The 15188-nt window shown below is 42.4% G+C and overlaps 1 protein-coding gene across 1 annotated transcript in view; it reads right to left on the bottom strand.

Annotated features, from left to right (window-relative positions):
* Window positions 1–531: 531 nt before the first annotated feature.
* Window positions 532–15188, bottom strand: part of Zdhhc13 (zinc finger DHHC-type containing 13) — a 38237-nt gene continuing 23580 nt past the window's right edge. Inside the window, exons 11-17 of the mRNA XM_021167827.2 lie at window positions 12748–12872; window positions 11848–11910; window positions 11090–11183; window positions 9632–9715; window positions 5562–5719; window positions 3262–3359; window positions 532–1101 (exon numbers count right to left, since the gene is read on the bottom strand). Of these exons, the coding sequence (XP_021023486.1) occupies window positions 963–1101; window positions 3262–3359; window positions 5562–5719; window positions 9632–9715; window positions 11090–11183; window positions 11848–11910; window positions 12748–12872 (761 nt within the window). The 3' untranslated portion in view covers window positions 532–962. The remainder of the gene's footprint in view (window positions 1102–3261; window positions 3360–5561; window positions 5720–9631; window positions 9716–11089; window positions 11184–11847; window positions 11911–12747; window positions 12873–15188) is intronic.

Here is a 15188-nt window from a genome sequence, read left to right as displayed (position 1 = left end):
GTGTCCACTGAGCTCTTCTTGGCCTCTAAATTCTGATGTGCTATTTGCATTCCTGTGAACAGCTTCTAATGTTTGCTATATTACAGTACAGTTTCATGTATGTTAGCTTCCCCTCTGCCTTTTACAAAGCTCCATGATTACAATAGCTCAACAAATCACTGTGGAATAACTCACAGATACATGAAATGTACTTTCCATCTGTGAAGACCTAGAATATGGAGGAAGGAGAGATCCTTGAAGAACTGACCAGTGGCCCAGAGTAACATTGGTACACAGAACAGCATCATTCTGGGGTGGGCAGGCCATGAGGAGAAACTTAGCTTTCCCCCATGACAAGAACCCAAGGAAGGAATCAGTGAGAAAAGTAACTGGGAGAGCTGTGCAATCTACAGCAAGAGTTAGGTGGATGCAGCATTGGCTCTAGAACAGGAATCAGTAGCTACAATCACTGACCGACTGATAATTAACTTCATTATGTCTCTCACCCATCTTTTCAAGACTCTAAAGATGTTAAGCATTAGAGACTAAGTCTCAAGTATAAAAAAATGTTTTTATTAAGTGTGAAAGCAAAACAGATACATCTATTTAAATATTCTTTACATATTTATAGATACAATAAAGACAAATAACTTATCAAAAATTACAAGTTTAAAGAGTACTATTTTTAAAAAGCCAATATAGTATTTGAAAATACATTATTTTATCCATAATCAGTGACTATTAGGTTTTTTTGAAAAGTAACTCATGTTCTTGGGGAAAATATTTTCATATTTTTTTAAAAGATGCTTGCCAGATTGCTCAGTAACAGGCCATCTTTCTAGGTCTGACAGAAGGTCCACTCTTGCTGAAGACTGTATTCCTTATCCTTTGACTGTGGTGAGCTGAGTATCTCACTTCACTTTCAGCTCTCAGAGCACCAGCATAAACAAAAACAGGTCAGAGTGCATTTTGAGGTGCTTTTTTCATACAGAGCGAAGGACTTTCTCTTTGGCTGGGTGGAAAACCATGGTGTACTGGGATGTCCAATCTATGATGCAGGGCTTCACTAAGCCAAAGCAGCCACACTGAAAGAAATCTGCCAGGTTCTGTGTGAAGCCGAGGCTGTAAAGAAAAGAAGACAGGACAGCTCAGCATCTCTTGCGCTGATCCTGACAAGTGTTCACCCAAACCATAAGCATTCACTGAGTATCTGCAAACCTACACTCTCAGAGGACCTCTGGAAAGGTAAGAGGTGAGCAGCCAGAACCTTAAAGCTGAAACCTAGCTCCATCTGTGGACCCGAATTGCTACTGTGAGACCCTGACAGCAGGTCAACAAATGCAATATGTTTCTGCATCACTTCTCCTCACTCCCAGTCACTGCCATTGCTAACCTTACTCTTTCTACTCCCACTGACTGTGAGAGCTCACATACGCTAGAGTCATAACTAGGGAGGGAGCCTTTCCCCAAGCTTCTGAACCATGCTCCTGTCCCAGTTCTTCCCAGTTTACCTGACACACTGAAGACTGTCTTGTCTGTAGAACCCTTATACATTCACACCCTCTTACTTTCCAAACTCAACCCTTTCAAGATACCTCTCTGCTCTGAGGAGCCTATCCAACCTCCTCATTTATGTATTCAAGACTCAATGTCACCAACAAACCTCCCACTCCTATGTCAGCTGTTTTCCCATGATTGTGAACTTTGAGCCTGGAACACTCTCTCACCCTTATCTCTGGCTGATTCTCAAGATCTAGCTGATATTCACATTCTTTTAGAGCCTCCAACCGTAACTGTCTTCGGCATCACTTTTTTTCTATCAAATTCCTGAAACAGTTCTTACTCCAGCACAGGGAATATTTAACTTTAATGCACACACCTATGTTCTATCTTTTATGCTAAAGCCAATCTACACACAGCAAACTGTGTATGTACCCCTGGACCATCTGCTGTTAGAATGGCTCTCTCTACATGAGCATCATGCTGCTGTCTGTAAAGGCCTAACCTAACTGGAGAACGTCTTTCCAGGAAGAGGGCTGCAGGTGTGGAACTGACTGAGTGACAGTGGGGAGACATGCTGGCAATCACAGGGTTAAGCTCAAGAAATGTTACTGAATTTGCTAACAAGTGGGCAAAGAAGTAAGATCTTGATTTGGACAGGAATTTGGAGGTTAGTCTCAAAGTGACTCTAAGGTCTTTAGTTCCTTGGTCTCATCCTTAGCAAATAAGGCTCAACTCTCACCTGTGCTGCTCCATGGAGGTTCCTGTAGGCCTCAGCCTGCCCTCCCTCCCTTCTCTATCAGATCCTGCCTGATATACATCTCTTCTACCTCTATTACGAGACGTCTGTATTTTAAGAACGTTGGAATTAGAGGCGTGCACGAACACCTCTGACCTGCTTCCAGATTTCAATAAAGCAAATATTCACCCCTTTAGCTTAACCACCAAGACACAGACTATGACTGCCAGTTTGAAGTGAGCATCACCAGCTTTACACCACTCTCCAGTCCTGAGCACAGCCATCTCCTCTCTCCACTATAAATCCACACTGTAATCTCAAACCTCGCTGATTCCTTTGTCTAACCGCCAAACACTAAGCAGGCTTTGAAGCAGACTGCTCATGAGATACGCAGTGAGTGCTCAATCTGGAGGGCTCTCCGTCACCTCTGCCATACGCCCAGCCTCCAAGACACTGATGTAGGTGGCAGGAGATAAGCTTCAAAGCCTGTCCTTTCACATGACAAGATCAGACTTCCTACCAAGCACTCTATTTTTCAAATTGGGAACAGGTTTTACAGAGCTAAAGTTCTAAGGAGATATATATTCCAAATCTAAAAATGCAGCTTTTCCCTGACCCAGGTGGGCACATTACAAAGAGAAATAAAAGAATTTCTGGGGCTAGAAGGCCATGCTGAAGTTCTGGCAAAGCACACTACCTGATGCTTTCTACAGAGAACCCTGAGGCTGGCTTGTCAGACACATGCCAGCTTAACTATCTCACACTGACTCCTTGCCAGCAAGACACAACCTTGTGACACTTGGTTCAACTGGAGAATCTCCATCCTGGCAAAACTTCAAAGTAACTTATATTTGCACTGAGTCCAGTGGACTGAATTCATGACCCCATCGGGTATATGACCTTATCATTTAAAACCTAACCTTGAGGCTTCCAAGAAAAAACAGGCTCAGTTCCATGAGATAGGTTAGAAAATGGAACTGGGTCAGGAAATCAGTACCTGGGAATCTTCCACAGACTTGGTGACCAGATCAGAATTCACTTACTTGTATGGTGTTTTCCTGAGAGACAATGTCTGTTTCATGTGCCTGCTTTGCTTTAAGAGGCTGATTCTCTCATGGGAGGTGAGGCCCAGAAATGCAATCTGAAAAAGATGGAATTACAAGAATTACAACATGGATTAAGAATTATAACATCATAGCTCTACTATTCTTAAAAGTGCATTATAAGATGGTGGCAACTGTTTAGTATTCTCACCCTCAGACTTCCAGCAAAAGATCACATTGAGGACAAAGAGTCACAACCTTACCCTGTATTTTACCATGTAAATATAATGGCTAGACTTATTGTCTGGATTTTATTAACACTCAAGAAAACTCTGCACATTGACTCGGAATTATAAAAATATTTTTTCACTAATTCCTGTCATGTCTTATGGCCATATTTAGCTTTCAACAGAAGAACACACATTTGTTGAACAACTGAAATAGGGTCAGGTAGTATCAGTGCAATTACCACAATTTTGAGTTCTGAGCTTTTCTTTAAAAAGGCTAATACACCAAAGGGAACAACATCCAAAGTCATAAATTTGAAGAGTAAGGACTAAAGGTAATTAAGAAACTCTGAAATCATTATAGACCACAGAAGTTCACAGGGTTAGCTAATCTAAACCTTGGAACACCCCAAGTATCAATATCCAATTTGTATAACGGAGTTATTAGCCACCCTCCTCATACTGTGTTGAGGATCTGAGATAAATGTCTAAGACACACGTTGAGGATCAGGAGGCGAGGCAAGTGCTCCAAGGCTGCAGAGCTAAGAGACAGGAGAGCTGGGACCAGCAGGTCAGTGTGAGGACACAGACTCTGCTCCTAATCAGCAGCCTGCCTGCTCAGTTTGCTCTAATGCAGATAAAAGTATCTTAAATCAGAATATTCAGGAAATCAAAGTTTTCAAAGAACTGGATTGTTTTATTCCTTAAATAAACAATTGTGCAATTCTTGTTTGTGAAAATTATCTGAAACCTTTAGTCCATTTTTCTTCCTCAGTACAGACAGGTTTTGCTATGCAGCCCAAACTGGCCTTGAACTTATTATCATGCTTTAACCTCTAGAGAGCTTGCATTTCAGATGTTGTGACTCCATGCACCCCTTAGCTATTAAGGATGTCTGAACTCATATAGCTCCTTATCACTGGGCCCCTGGTTAGCAAGACTTTTGTTAGACACTGTTTTCGTATCCATAAAATAGAGCTACTACTATGGTTCGTTCCCTATCTCAAGAGTGCATGATGTGTAAATGTTGTGGAAAGTGTTCTTATAAATGACAGTATCAACTGTGTGAGCACTTCCTGTGACAGTATCAACTGTGTGAGCACTCCCTGTGACAGTATCAACTGTGTGAGCACTCCCTGTGACAGTATCACCTGTGTGAGCACTCCCTGTGACAGTATCACCTGTGTGAGCACTCCCTGTGACAGTATCACCTGTGTGAGCACTCCCTGATGACACTGACTCTCCCTCGCTACCTGAGCAGCTGACTTCGTCAGGGTTAATTCCTTTCCCCAGAGTCTTCCTGACGTCCTTCTCTTGTCCTCTCACGCTTACCATTACTCCCCCATATGAGTGGGATCTGCTCTGCTTCTGCTGAATAATAGTCTAAACCTCAGTATTAATTAATAGCTGGCTAAAAATGCTCACTGTTGCCCATTCCATGCATGCAGACCATAGTAACGGGACACAGGACAGGGGAGGAAGCTTCACAGAAAACCAAGGCTGTTATTGTCCTGGTATATGAACTTTTTCAACTCATGTTCACTCTGTCCCCTGGTTAGTGACCTGTCTTTTATCTTCCCCTCTCTTGCATCTACCTAAGTGGTATATAAGGTAACAGAATCAGAAGAATTGAAGGAAAATAACTGCTTTGCATTTGCCTAATACTTTACAGTTTATATGTTTTCACACACTATATAGCTTAAACATAAGATGACAAGACCCCTGAATGGGACTGTTAGAAGGAACAAGTCTCCACTTGCTGGGTGACTCTGAGCAACTCAATTCACTTTTCTGTACCATAAAACTAAAAGGCCAGATTAGACCATTCCTAAGTAGGGACAGCCTCAGCAATTTATTATTCTAACCTTTAAGCTGCCGGTGAGAATAGATGGACACTACTGTCCTCATCTTACAGACAAGGAAACTAATAATGAAGAGTGGGAGATGGCATGCTAGACTCACAGAGGGAGCCTTGGAGGTGGAACTGGACGCTGGTCTTCAGATTTTAAAGTCAAGTCTTTCTACCCAACTATTAGTCTCTGAAAATGTCATTCAGAGCCATATGAGAAATACCTGAAAGAGTTGATTTATTAATAAAAATGTTGACCATGAGAAGTGGAAAGCTGCTAGCATGAAGATATACAGAACCCAGGGAGAACAGGCCACTATCTGATTGAGGTAGGTCCATAGTCCATCTTCCTTGAATGTTGTGGCACAATGATTTGACCAGTCTGTAAATCCACGTGGGGAAAAAAAGAAAGCATTATTAACAATGGCAAAAAAATATCCTCCAAGAAGATTAAAAGTATATAGTTCTATTTAGGGAGCAACAATAACATAGATCTAAATTCAACCTTAGGGATGGGGAGAGAGTTCAGGGTGGAAAGTATCCTTAGCATACACATGCTCTTGGCCCAAGACCTAAGCCTCAAAAGTAAAACAAAACAACCAAAACAAAAGCAGAAATCCAACTCAGAAGTTTGCTTTCTAAATGCCAGCTCAGCTCCTGGCAATGAGAATGGGCCTGAGTGGTCGTGAGGCTGTGATGGCACCCCACCAGCAGTCGATAAGGAAAGGAATACAAACAAAAAGGGCCCAGAAAAATCTTCACTTAGCATACTCAGTGTAAAATACACTGGCCAGAAATTTTTAAGGGCTTGACAATTGCAGATGATGACATCTAAGCTATGCTCTTTTAGGGACATTATGGACTAAATATATACACTGAATGTTCAGATGAACAGGGACTACTGTGGCACAATACATAATACTCAATCCAAATGCCTTTTCAGGACACAACCTCTGATGGAGAGCGAGGCTTGGTGTACTTCTGCTACCTGCCATAATCCTCTTAGAAAGAAAGGCCAGGATAAAGGGCTTCACAAGACAGATTAGTCTAGCACAAGGATAGAGAGCAAGATTCAAACACTAATGCCCACTTTATCCTCCAGGAAATCTACATGCCAATTAAGAGTGACCCATGAACTGAGAGCAGCTGCAAGGAGAAAACAGGTAAGAAGCGGCAGAAACAAGGAAACAGATCTTCAAGGTCACGGGGCTCCTGGGCTGTGACTGTACATAAAGGGTAGATCATTTCTGAAGTGAGAATCTGCAGATTTGTTCTTTGATGATTCTCTGACAATCTTTAAGCAGTTTCAGACATCCCCCCAAGGCAGCAGGAGCATCTCCTGGGACAGGAAGAAAACGAGCCCAAGACTGTCCATTTTAGTCTTGAATATCTATTTCTCCTTTTTAAATTCAAACCATCTTTTATGAATATATGCCTAAAGCACCCCAAGAGCTGAGTAACAATCAGGGCAAGACATTAAAGCAAATGATACATTTTAGAGCTTCTCATTAGTGTAGCAAAGGAAGAGGCATCCTATGTACCTGATGGGAGAAAGAAAAAGCAAGAATATAATTTCCACAGCAGGTGGAAGAAACAGCTGTTGAATGGGGAAAATAGCTAGCTTCTTTTAGCTTATGGATTTCTACTTCCTCCTGTTTTTTTTTTTTTTAGAAAACAGCACCACCAACAGTGACTTCACAACTAGTATCAAAGATATGGCTGCAAGTGGTCATCTACATTATCTTATGCAAGGTAACAATAACAATTTAATCCATGCTAATACAGCCTTCCCAGGCAGTCAATGGCCAATGACAGGGAACTCCACACCTACCCCCTTTACTGAAAAGAGATTTTTTTCTCACATAATAGATCCTTATTATGGTTTCCCCTCTCAATTCTTCCCCACTTCCCTTCCATCCAAATTCACCTCCTTTCATGACAGAGAATTCTTATTCCACACAAGTCATTCTCATCTTCAGGTAATTCTGACACTTACACGCCCTCTCTTGATATGATCTAATACCTTTCTTCCTGTAACTTGTAGGATGCTGACTTTCTGATTTACCCCTTTCTACTTTTAAAAAAAGGCCTGACAAAAGATGAAGTGACTAGAGGCTGTGCTGAGACAGAAACAGCTAACAGTGAGGAGGTGTACAGCACGACTCTAGTGACAACAACATGAACGGTAGACAAAGGAGGAGGGGTGCCAATGAGGCCTCGTTAAGAGCAACGGAGTACAAACTCCTGTTTACTGTCTGGAGAAATGAGAAATGACTTAGTACCTTCATTAGTGACAAAGCATGCTCAGCTGGGCTATAGAAGTGTGAATCAATGTAACTCCTCACAAAATATTGTATGAAAACTGGTTAAAGCCATAAAGAGAAAACAAAGAAGGGAAGAAAATAAATGTCTGTCATAAAAAAACAAGTTGGGAAGATTGAATGTGGTGGAAAATTGCTGCTGTCTTTATCAGCATTGTCTTATGCTGGACCTTGACACCAAGTAACAAGATTATTTTTAGTGAGGAGTGGTGTGAAGTCTGGCTCCTTTTGGCTTGTCATGTCCAAGAGACAAGCTGGTCCATGGGCCAACTTAGAAGGCTTCCAAGAACAGGCTTTATGGTCAAGCCTAAGAAGGGAGTTGTCAGAGAAACTGTTAAGATTTTGAATGTTTTTGTGCTTATAAGACAATCTAAGGTGGTTAAAAATGCTCAGGACTAGCCGGGCAGTGGTGGCACATGTCTTTAATCCTAGCACTTGAGAGGCAGAAGCAGGCTAATTTCTGAGTTCGAGGCCAGCTTGGTCTACGGAGTGAGTTCCAGGACAGCCAGGGCTACACAGAGAAACCCTGTCTCGAAAAACAAACAAACAAACAAACAAACAAACAAACAAACAAACTGCTCAGGACTGCTATGGATTTGGACAAGGACTAAGCTCACTTTTGACTGTATTAGGCCTGTCTGAGCCGGCCATGGTTATGTTCCATAAAGCATTTCCTAGAGAACGAACATCCAACATGTCAGGAGGAAAAGGGTGTGGCAGTGGCTGAAGTCTGCACTATGACTATATCAGAGTACAAAGCAACCTGCAAGCAAGAAAACCCAAACAAAATAGAATCTGTAACTGTGGCTGCTTGTAGACAGGGAAGTCAGGGAACAGTGTACAGTGAGCTGTCTTAGTGCTGGTGACCGGCCTGTTAATTAAGGCTGGATGCCAAGCCTGATGACCCGAGTCTGGTCCCTGAAGCTTACATGGTGGAAGGAGAGAACTGATTCCTGCAAATTATCTTCCTCCCACCTCACCCCCACCCTGCAAACAAAAAATAGATAAAAGACAACAAAACTACCCCCCACCCCCATGCCTACATTTAAACAAGGAAGAGACAGCATGAGAGGACAATAGAGCTAAGGTTTGGGAGGTAGAGGCAAAAAGAAAACACTATGTTTCCGAGGACTTTAGCTCCCAGCAATAACCTAAGACATGAGGGGCTACAACCAGAGGGGTAACCAGATGTGAAAGATCAGAAGTCAAGTAGTCAAGTCCATGACTAAGTATTCTCAGTCTTCAAAATACATAAATACTTAAAAGCCTGAAGTTCTAAATACTTAGATAAATAAATGCCAGCACTAAGGTTCTTCCCCTAGGACACCCACTTCAGGGTGTGAAGAGTATAGTTACACAATTCTCAAGAGTTCACCAACATCCTTTAGATGTTAGTTTAAACCCTGTCCTTCACCAGTCACCTCAGCACAGCCCTGTGTAATACCTAGGCACCTTTACTAAATGCTACTGAAGGTTAATTTCTGTTCCTGGACTGGAGAACAAGTGAGCCAATATTTTCTTCCCAACTGCTCCACTGTGGCAGCTTTCCCTGGTTTCTTGGTTTTGATTCTTCTCAAATGGCTTACACTCTCAGAGCTTTGCTCTTTAATGTACTATGACCACTATCCTCCCACCTGCCCACCACCAGCGCCTTCTTTTCCTCTCTTCTTTACTCACTAAGGTAAAGTGCTTTGCACCCTGGCAGCTGTTTCTCTTCACAGGAGGGTAAGCCTATACTTGACATAATCAATTCTATTCGACCACTTAGATTTATCCAGGTATTCTTTCTAAGTACTGCGGAGTTACCTCTTATTATACTTCTTACAGTTTCTTAGTGTGAGGCTTAAAGGCCTCCATTTCATTCTTTCACTAGAGGTATGGTTTACATACTGGCCAGAATGTGACAGACAAGGGCTCACAAGGAAAAGAACTGGGTATGGGTGCATAAGCTTATAAGAAGCATTTATACTTACAGACGAAAGATCCATATATGATCCAGTCACATACCATGGAAAGGGAAAGCAAGAAGAAGATGTAATGATGATGGTTGCCAAAACCTGAGTCAGAAAGAAAGAAAACATTTGACATTTTTTTTCCTGATGAATCCCTAGATAATACTACTTTTCTGTGAAAAAATTTCTATGTAAACAGAAATAAGGCTTGCTTTGCTTTTGAATACTACTCAAGCAGACAGCTCTGATAGTCAGATGTCCATGTTAACTAATATTCCCTACTAACCTAGAAAAAGACAGTTTGCATAGAGCAAAGTTAATTAGGCAGAACCAGCTTTGGACTGGCCTACACTGTTAGTGGGAAGTAGCAGGCGAAATCACATCTGGTCTCTTCCCATGGAATGTGTTCAGGGACATCAAAGACTAACTTGAAAGGGAACAGAAACAGCAAGTGTGAGGAGCAGCAAGTCCACACCATCCTTGGTGGACACTAGAAACAGCTGAGGAGAACCCACAGCCTACAGAAAGGCTGCAGTATGTCAGACACTTGGTGGTGAATGTGGGAGCCTTTTGCTGCTAACAACATAAACGATCTTCAGTTACCACCATATCAGTCTCATTTTCCTTAGAAGCAGGAATATTCAGTACCATCAAGACACACTGTGACAAGTATCCCTTGTTTATGATTACTCGCTGTGTTACTGTGGCAAGGTCACTTGGTTTCTCTGATCCCACAGTCTCACTTGTAATAGCAAGAAGAGATCAGACCTCTGTCACTTCATAGGCGTGTGTCAATCAAATAGGACTATGGAGACGGAAACACTGTCAAATATAATTTGATAAACACACAGTAGTTGGGCCCCTTATGACGGTTCCCCTGCTGTCATTCAATTTAACTGGTAGAGTATCAATCATTTAATCTTTATGACAGAAAGATTGGGATCCCATCCCCAGAAGAAAAGAGACCATCCGACTGTATCACAGGACTCTCCCTGATCTGCCGCCTCAGGCTCCCCAGGGGTACAAAGCAAACCCTTAGTGAAGACAATCACAGATTAACTGTGGCTCATCTCCTGTCTGAGCACTTAAGGAGGCAGGTGGAAAGAGAAGTAAGAAAGTCAAGCTACAACCTAAGGAGAGAGTGTGACATTTGGCGTGGAGAACTAATATGACAAAGATGATCTCAATCATTTACACCTTTGCTCTGAAATGCAGACAGTAATAACAGCCTCACAGGTGTGTCCTAACGATCAAATCAGAGACCACACATGAAAATATTTCATAATCTCCAAAATACTACACAACTGACAATAACTGTCATTAACAATGTTAGTTACTTCCCAAGTCTTTATTGTAAAGATTCTTGAAGAGCTACAGAATGGAGACCTTGGACGGGTTTCTATTTCTTTCTGCACCACATTCATAACTACATGTGCTTAATTTCACCACAGAGGTTAAGTAAAAAGTTAAGTCTCTCACCTATGCAGCGTCCAGTCCAAAAGCAGTGCTGATCAAAGCGAGCCACACAGGAGTTGCACACGTGGCAATGGAGTGATCTTAAAGGCTTCCTTATCTGAGGGCAATTAAGAGAGGCCTAAGCAAAAATGGTCTTTGGCAGCAACAAATCATAGCAAAACTTTAATCTTACGTCATAGAAGACGGGCACAAATAATCCTAAATAGATGATTCAGTCACTGAGAAGCTCTGGAAGGCCTTACTAATATGTATTTCTGTACGTGACAGGAATGAGCCTCACTAAGAGAGCTCTGATTTCAGAGACTGTTCATACTGGCTAAGGAAAACTCAGGCAGTGCCACATTCGGCATCAGCACTGGAATAAGAAAATGGAAATCACAGTTCCACTTCAGGTTCTTCTAATCATTCACTCCCTTCTAAGCCTCAACTCAACTGCAAAGTAAGAGATTTCAGTTATGTAGTTTTAAGATGCTAAGGTGCTTCTGACTTGCAGAATTCTGACATCCACTTCTTGTCAGGAAAGGCAAATGAAAAGCACTATGGATAGGTTACAGAGATTAGGCACAGAGAGCTTTGTGAGTATTCATGTTCTCTTACATGCTCATAGTGGAAAACTGGTCTGACAGAAATACAAAATTAGAACCAGGTAAAAAGGAAAGTGCATTCACATGCCATGAGGATTGAATAAATGCTTATGTAACCAATGCTACTAAGAATTTGCCCTTACTATGAAAAACAAAGTATTAACAAAAGAGACTCACAAGACATGATGTGCAAAATGTTCTGAAGTCCAGAGAGCCAGTCTCTGCGAGGGTGACGATATTCTGAAAGACAAACACCTGGCCTTAGGGTGCATTTAACTGGGCAGTGCTATCTATCCACAGTCATATGCCATTTGCACAGCTTTTATCCACCTCCAGCTTCGCAAGTAGCCAGAATAGCAACGTGGAATACTCCTAGCCACGTCACTCCATTCTTGAAACAATGTAACTTTTCAAGGTGTTCTGTTAGGCAGTGGCCAAGAAGTCTGACTGCTAGAGATTATCCTTCCATGCCCCTTTACCACCTTCTCACAAATGGCAGTTACAGCTTGCTGGGCAAAGAAAGAAACATAGATACAAACAGACACACAGACAGACAGACACACACCCCACTCATGAAGGATAAGCACCCAAACGGAAAGCCGCAAGCACAGGCCTCGCTCGCTTGCTCGGCCTTCCAGGACAGGCCTTCGGTGGTGGAAGACAAGGTTCTCCCTAACTTCTAAACTCTAGAAACAGATGCAAAGAGGCCATGTCTCTGGCAATTTCACACATGAGGAAGAAAAGGGGGTACCCCCCTCAGCTATTAGGAAGCAGGAACCTGATAAGGTACATTCTCATCACTTGGACATGCAGGCAGGCATTCAAGACTAAAATTGTAATGAAGAGGGAGATCTGACAAGTCTAATAAAACTCAAGTGTAATAAAGTTTGATGAAGGATCACTTTTTACAGAAAATAGGTGTTTCTAAAAAGACTTGTATACAAATGACAAAGTGTAACCGCAGAAATCTCATTTTGATGATCTAATCTGCCCACATTTTATGTTGTACCTATTAAGTAGCAGACAAAGGCCAGCATGGCTGCATCTCTCAGAAAAACACAACAGAAAAAGACTCACCACTTTCCTCTCTTCCTCCGAAGCCTTAGTGAAGCCTGGATCAGTTGCCCAAGTCTTGTAGAAAAAATAGAGAAAGGCCATGATGCTGAAAATAAAAGCAAAATAGAAAGGGCTACCTGCTGCATGTTAAAGGCACGTTAAGGAACACAGCCGACCTCTACTGAGAAAAGCATCATGTGCGAAGCAAGCATCCCCATGAAGCATCATCGTCTCCATGAACCTCTCTCTCCTGCATCCCGCCCCTGACTTCCCTATTTACACACACCACCCAAAGTGTCCCTCTTCCATTTTCTAATCCGACAGAATCTGCTCCTGGTTAGTCAGTAACTAATGCTTCGTCATTGTTGAAGCCCATTTTAAGTACTAAAGAAAACCAGCAACCATTCTGAAAACTGAAAAAACATCCAAGCCTTCCAAAGATAACTTCTTAAGGTGTAACTGTGGCTGTCCTCAGACCATCCAGAAACACATTCTCTGTTCTTTTTCACAAGACACTTCAAAGAAATGCACTTGGGTCTGAGATTTCAATGCATTTTCCCTGTAAAGTAGATAAATGCTTATACGAGTTTCTTACTAGAGTTTAGTAACCTGCCCTTGTAACTGTTCTAAATTAGAAATTGTCCTCCTGATGGCCAGATGGCGATGAAAATGAATGGAAATCTGCAATTGACAGGGCTGAGGAGGTAGGGGGCATCTCCAGGAAGAGACAGAGACCTGGGATATGGGAGGTACCCAAGAATCAATGGGAGTGACTTTAGCTGTGATTCACAGCACTGGGGATATGGAAACTGGAAAGGTCACCGCCTGTACCCAGGCAGGAACTCCAATGGAGTGATAGGGAAACCAACCCACCCACAATTTATCCTATCTATAAGAAATGCAGGGGCTGGTGTGTGTGTGTGTGTGTGTGTGTGTTATGACAATGAGTAAAGTGAGGTGGGGATAAAGCAGACCATGCTGGGGAAAATGAGACCATACCATTATGGACATGTCTACATTTCTGAACCTTTTCTATTAAGATAGCAAATTCTTCTGACCTTTTCCTCACAGGTACCAAACTTGCACCATGGTGTGAAACACTGGCAGTCCATCTTCTTCTGTTTCCTATCTAGGGTTTAGATATAATGTCTATTATGCTTGCAGAAAGGAGTCTAGCAAGGATGTCCTCTGAGAGGCTCCACCCAGCAGCTGACTTAAAGACAGATGCAGATAACCACAGCCAAACAGTGGATGGAGCTTGGGGACTTTTATGGAAGGATAGGAGGAAGATGGCCTCTAATAGGAGGAAAGATTACTGCCTTGATGTGCCTGGGTAGGGGGATACCCATGCAGCGAGAAGGGGAAGAGGGATGGAGGGAAAGGATGTGGGAGGGGGAGGCTGGGAGGGGAAGTGAGTGGGATGTAAAGTGAGTAAGTAAAAGAAAATACTAATAAAGAAGGAAGATCAACCTGGACTCTTGGAGTTCTCAAGAGTCTGAACTACCAACCAAAGAACAGACAGGGGCTGGACCTAGGCCTCTCCCAGTATATGTAGCAGATGTGCAGCTTGGGCTTTATGTGGGTTCAGAACTGGAGTGGGGGTTGGGTGCAGAGCTATCCCAAAAGTGGTTGCCTGTATATGGGATATGTTCTTCTAGCTGGGCTGCCTTGTCTGGCCTGAGTGGGAGAGGACGGACCTAGCCTCACAGAGACTTGATGTGCCTGGGTAAGGGGATACCCAGGCAGGGAGAAGAGAAGGGGGGATGGAGGGAAAGACCGTGGGAGGGGGCAGTGAGTGGGATATAAAGTGAGTAAGTAAAAGAAAATACTAATACATAAAAAAAAACCCTGCCCTCCTTGCACATTATATCCTATTTGGGAAAAGCTGTTAATATGAGTAGATTGATACTGAAAAAGGTTATAAGGATTAAAAACTGTCCACTTTAAAATGTTTTTAAAAATTACAAAGTACCATTTTGCTCCAGAGAAGAAATGAGTGTGTAGTAATAAGTCAATGAGAAAGTAGTAAGTCTGACTTTACCCAATGTAAATACTATTGGCTCAGCACAGTAAGTATTGCCTTACAAGGTGTTACTGAGCTACCTTCTACTAACTTCAGAGGCCATAAAACAGATGCTCAACTCTTACTACTCAAAGTTGGAAACTGAACTTTGAGCTGAATGTCAACACCTGGAAGGCTAAGGCAGTAGGCTTTTGAGTTGACAACTTGGGGTACAGAGGGAATTCTAGGCTAGTGTGAGCTGCTTTGTGTGGACACGCACGTTCCTGTACTACTACTAAATTAGAGTCGGACAGCTTTCTTGAAAGCTCAGTCATGAGTCACACCAACTCTCTTCCCTCTTTTGTTCCTTTTCTGGTGTAAGTATGAGACCTAGGAGTTTGTGCTGGACTTGAACTCATCGTGGAGCCCAGGTTAGCCTCAAGCTTTCCATTCTCCTACC

The sequence above is a fragment of the Mus caroli genome, chromosome 7 (genome assembly GCF_900094665.2).
Source record: "Mus caroli chromosome 7, CAROLI_EIJ_v1.1, whole genome shotgun sequence".
Taxonomy (NCBI): Eukaryota; Metazoa; Chordata; class Mammalia; order Rodentia; family Muridae; genus Mus; species Mus caroli.
This window is presented reverse-complemented; position numbering and strand designations above follow the sequence as displayed.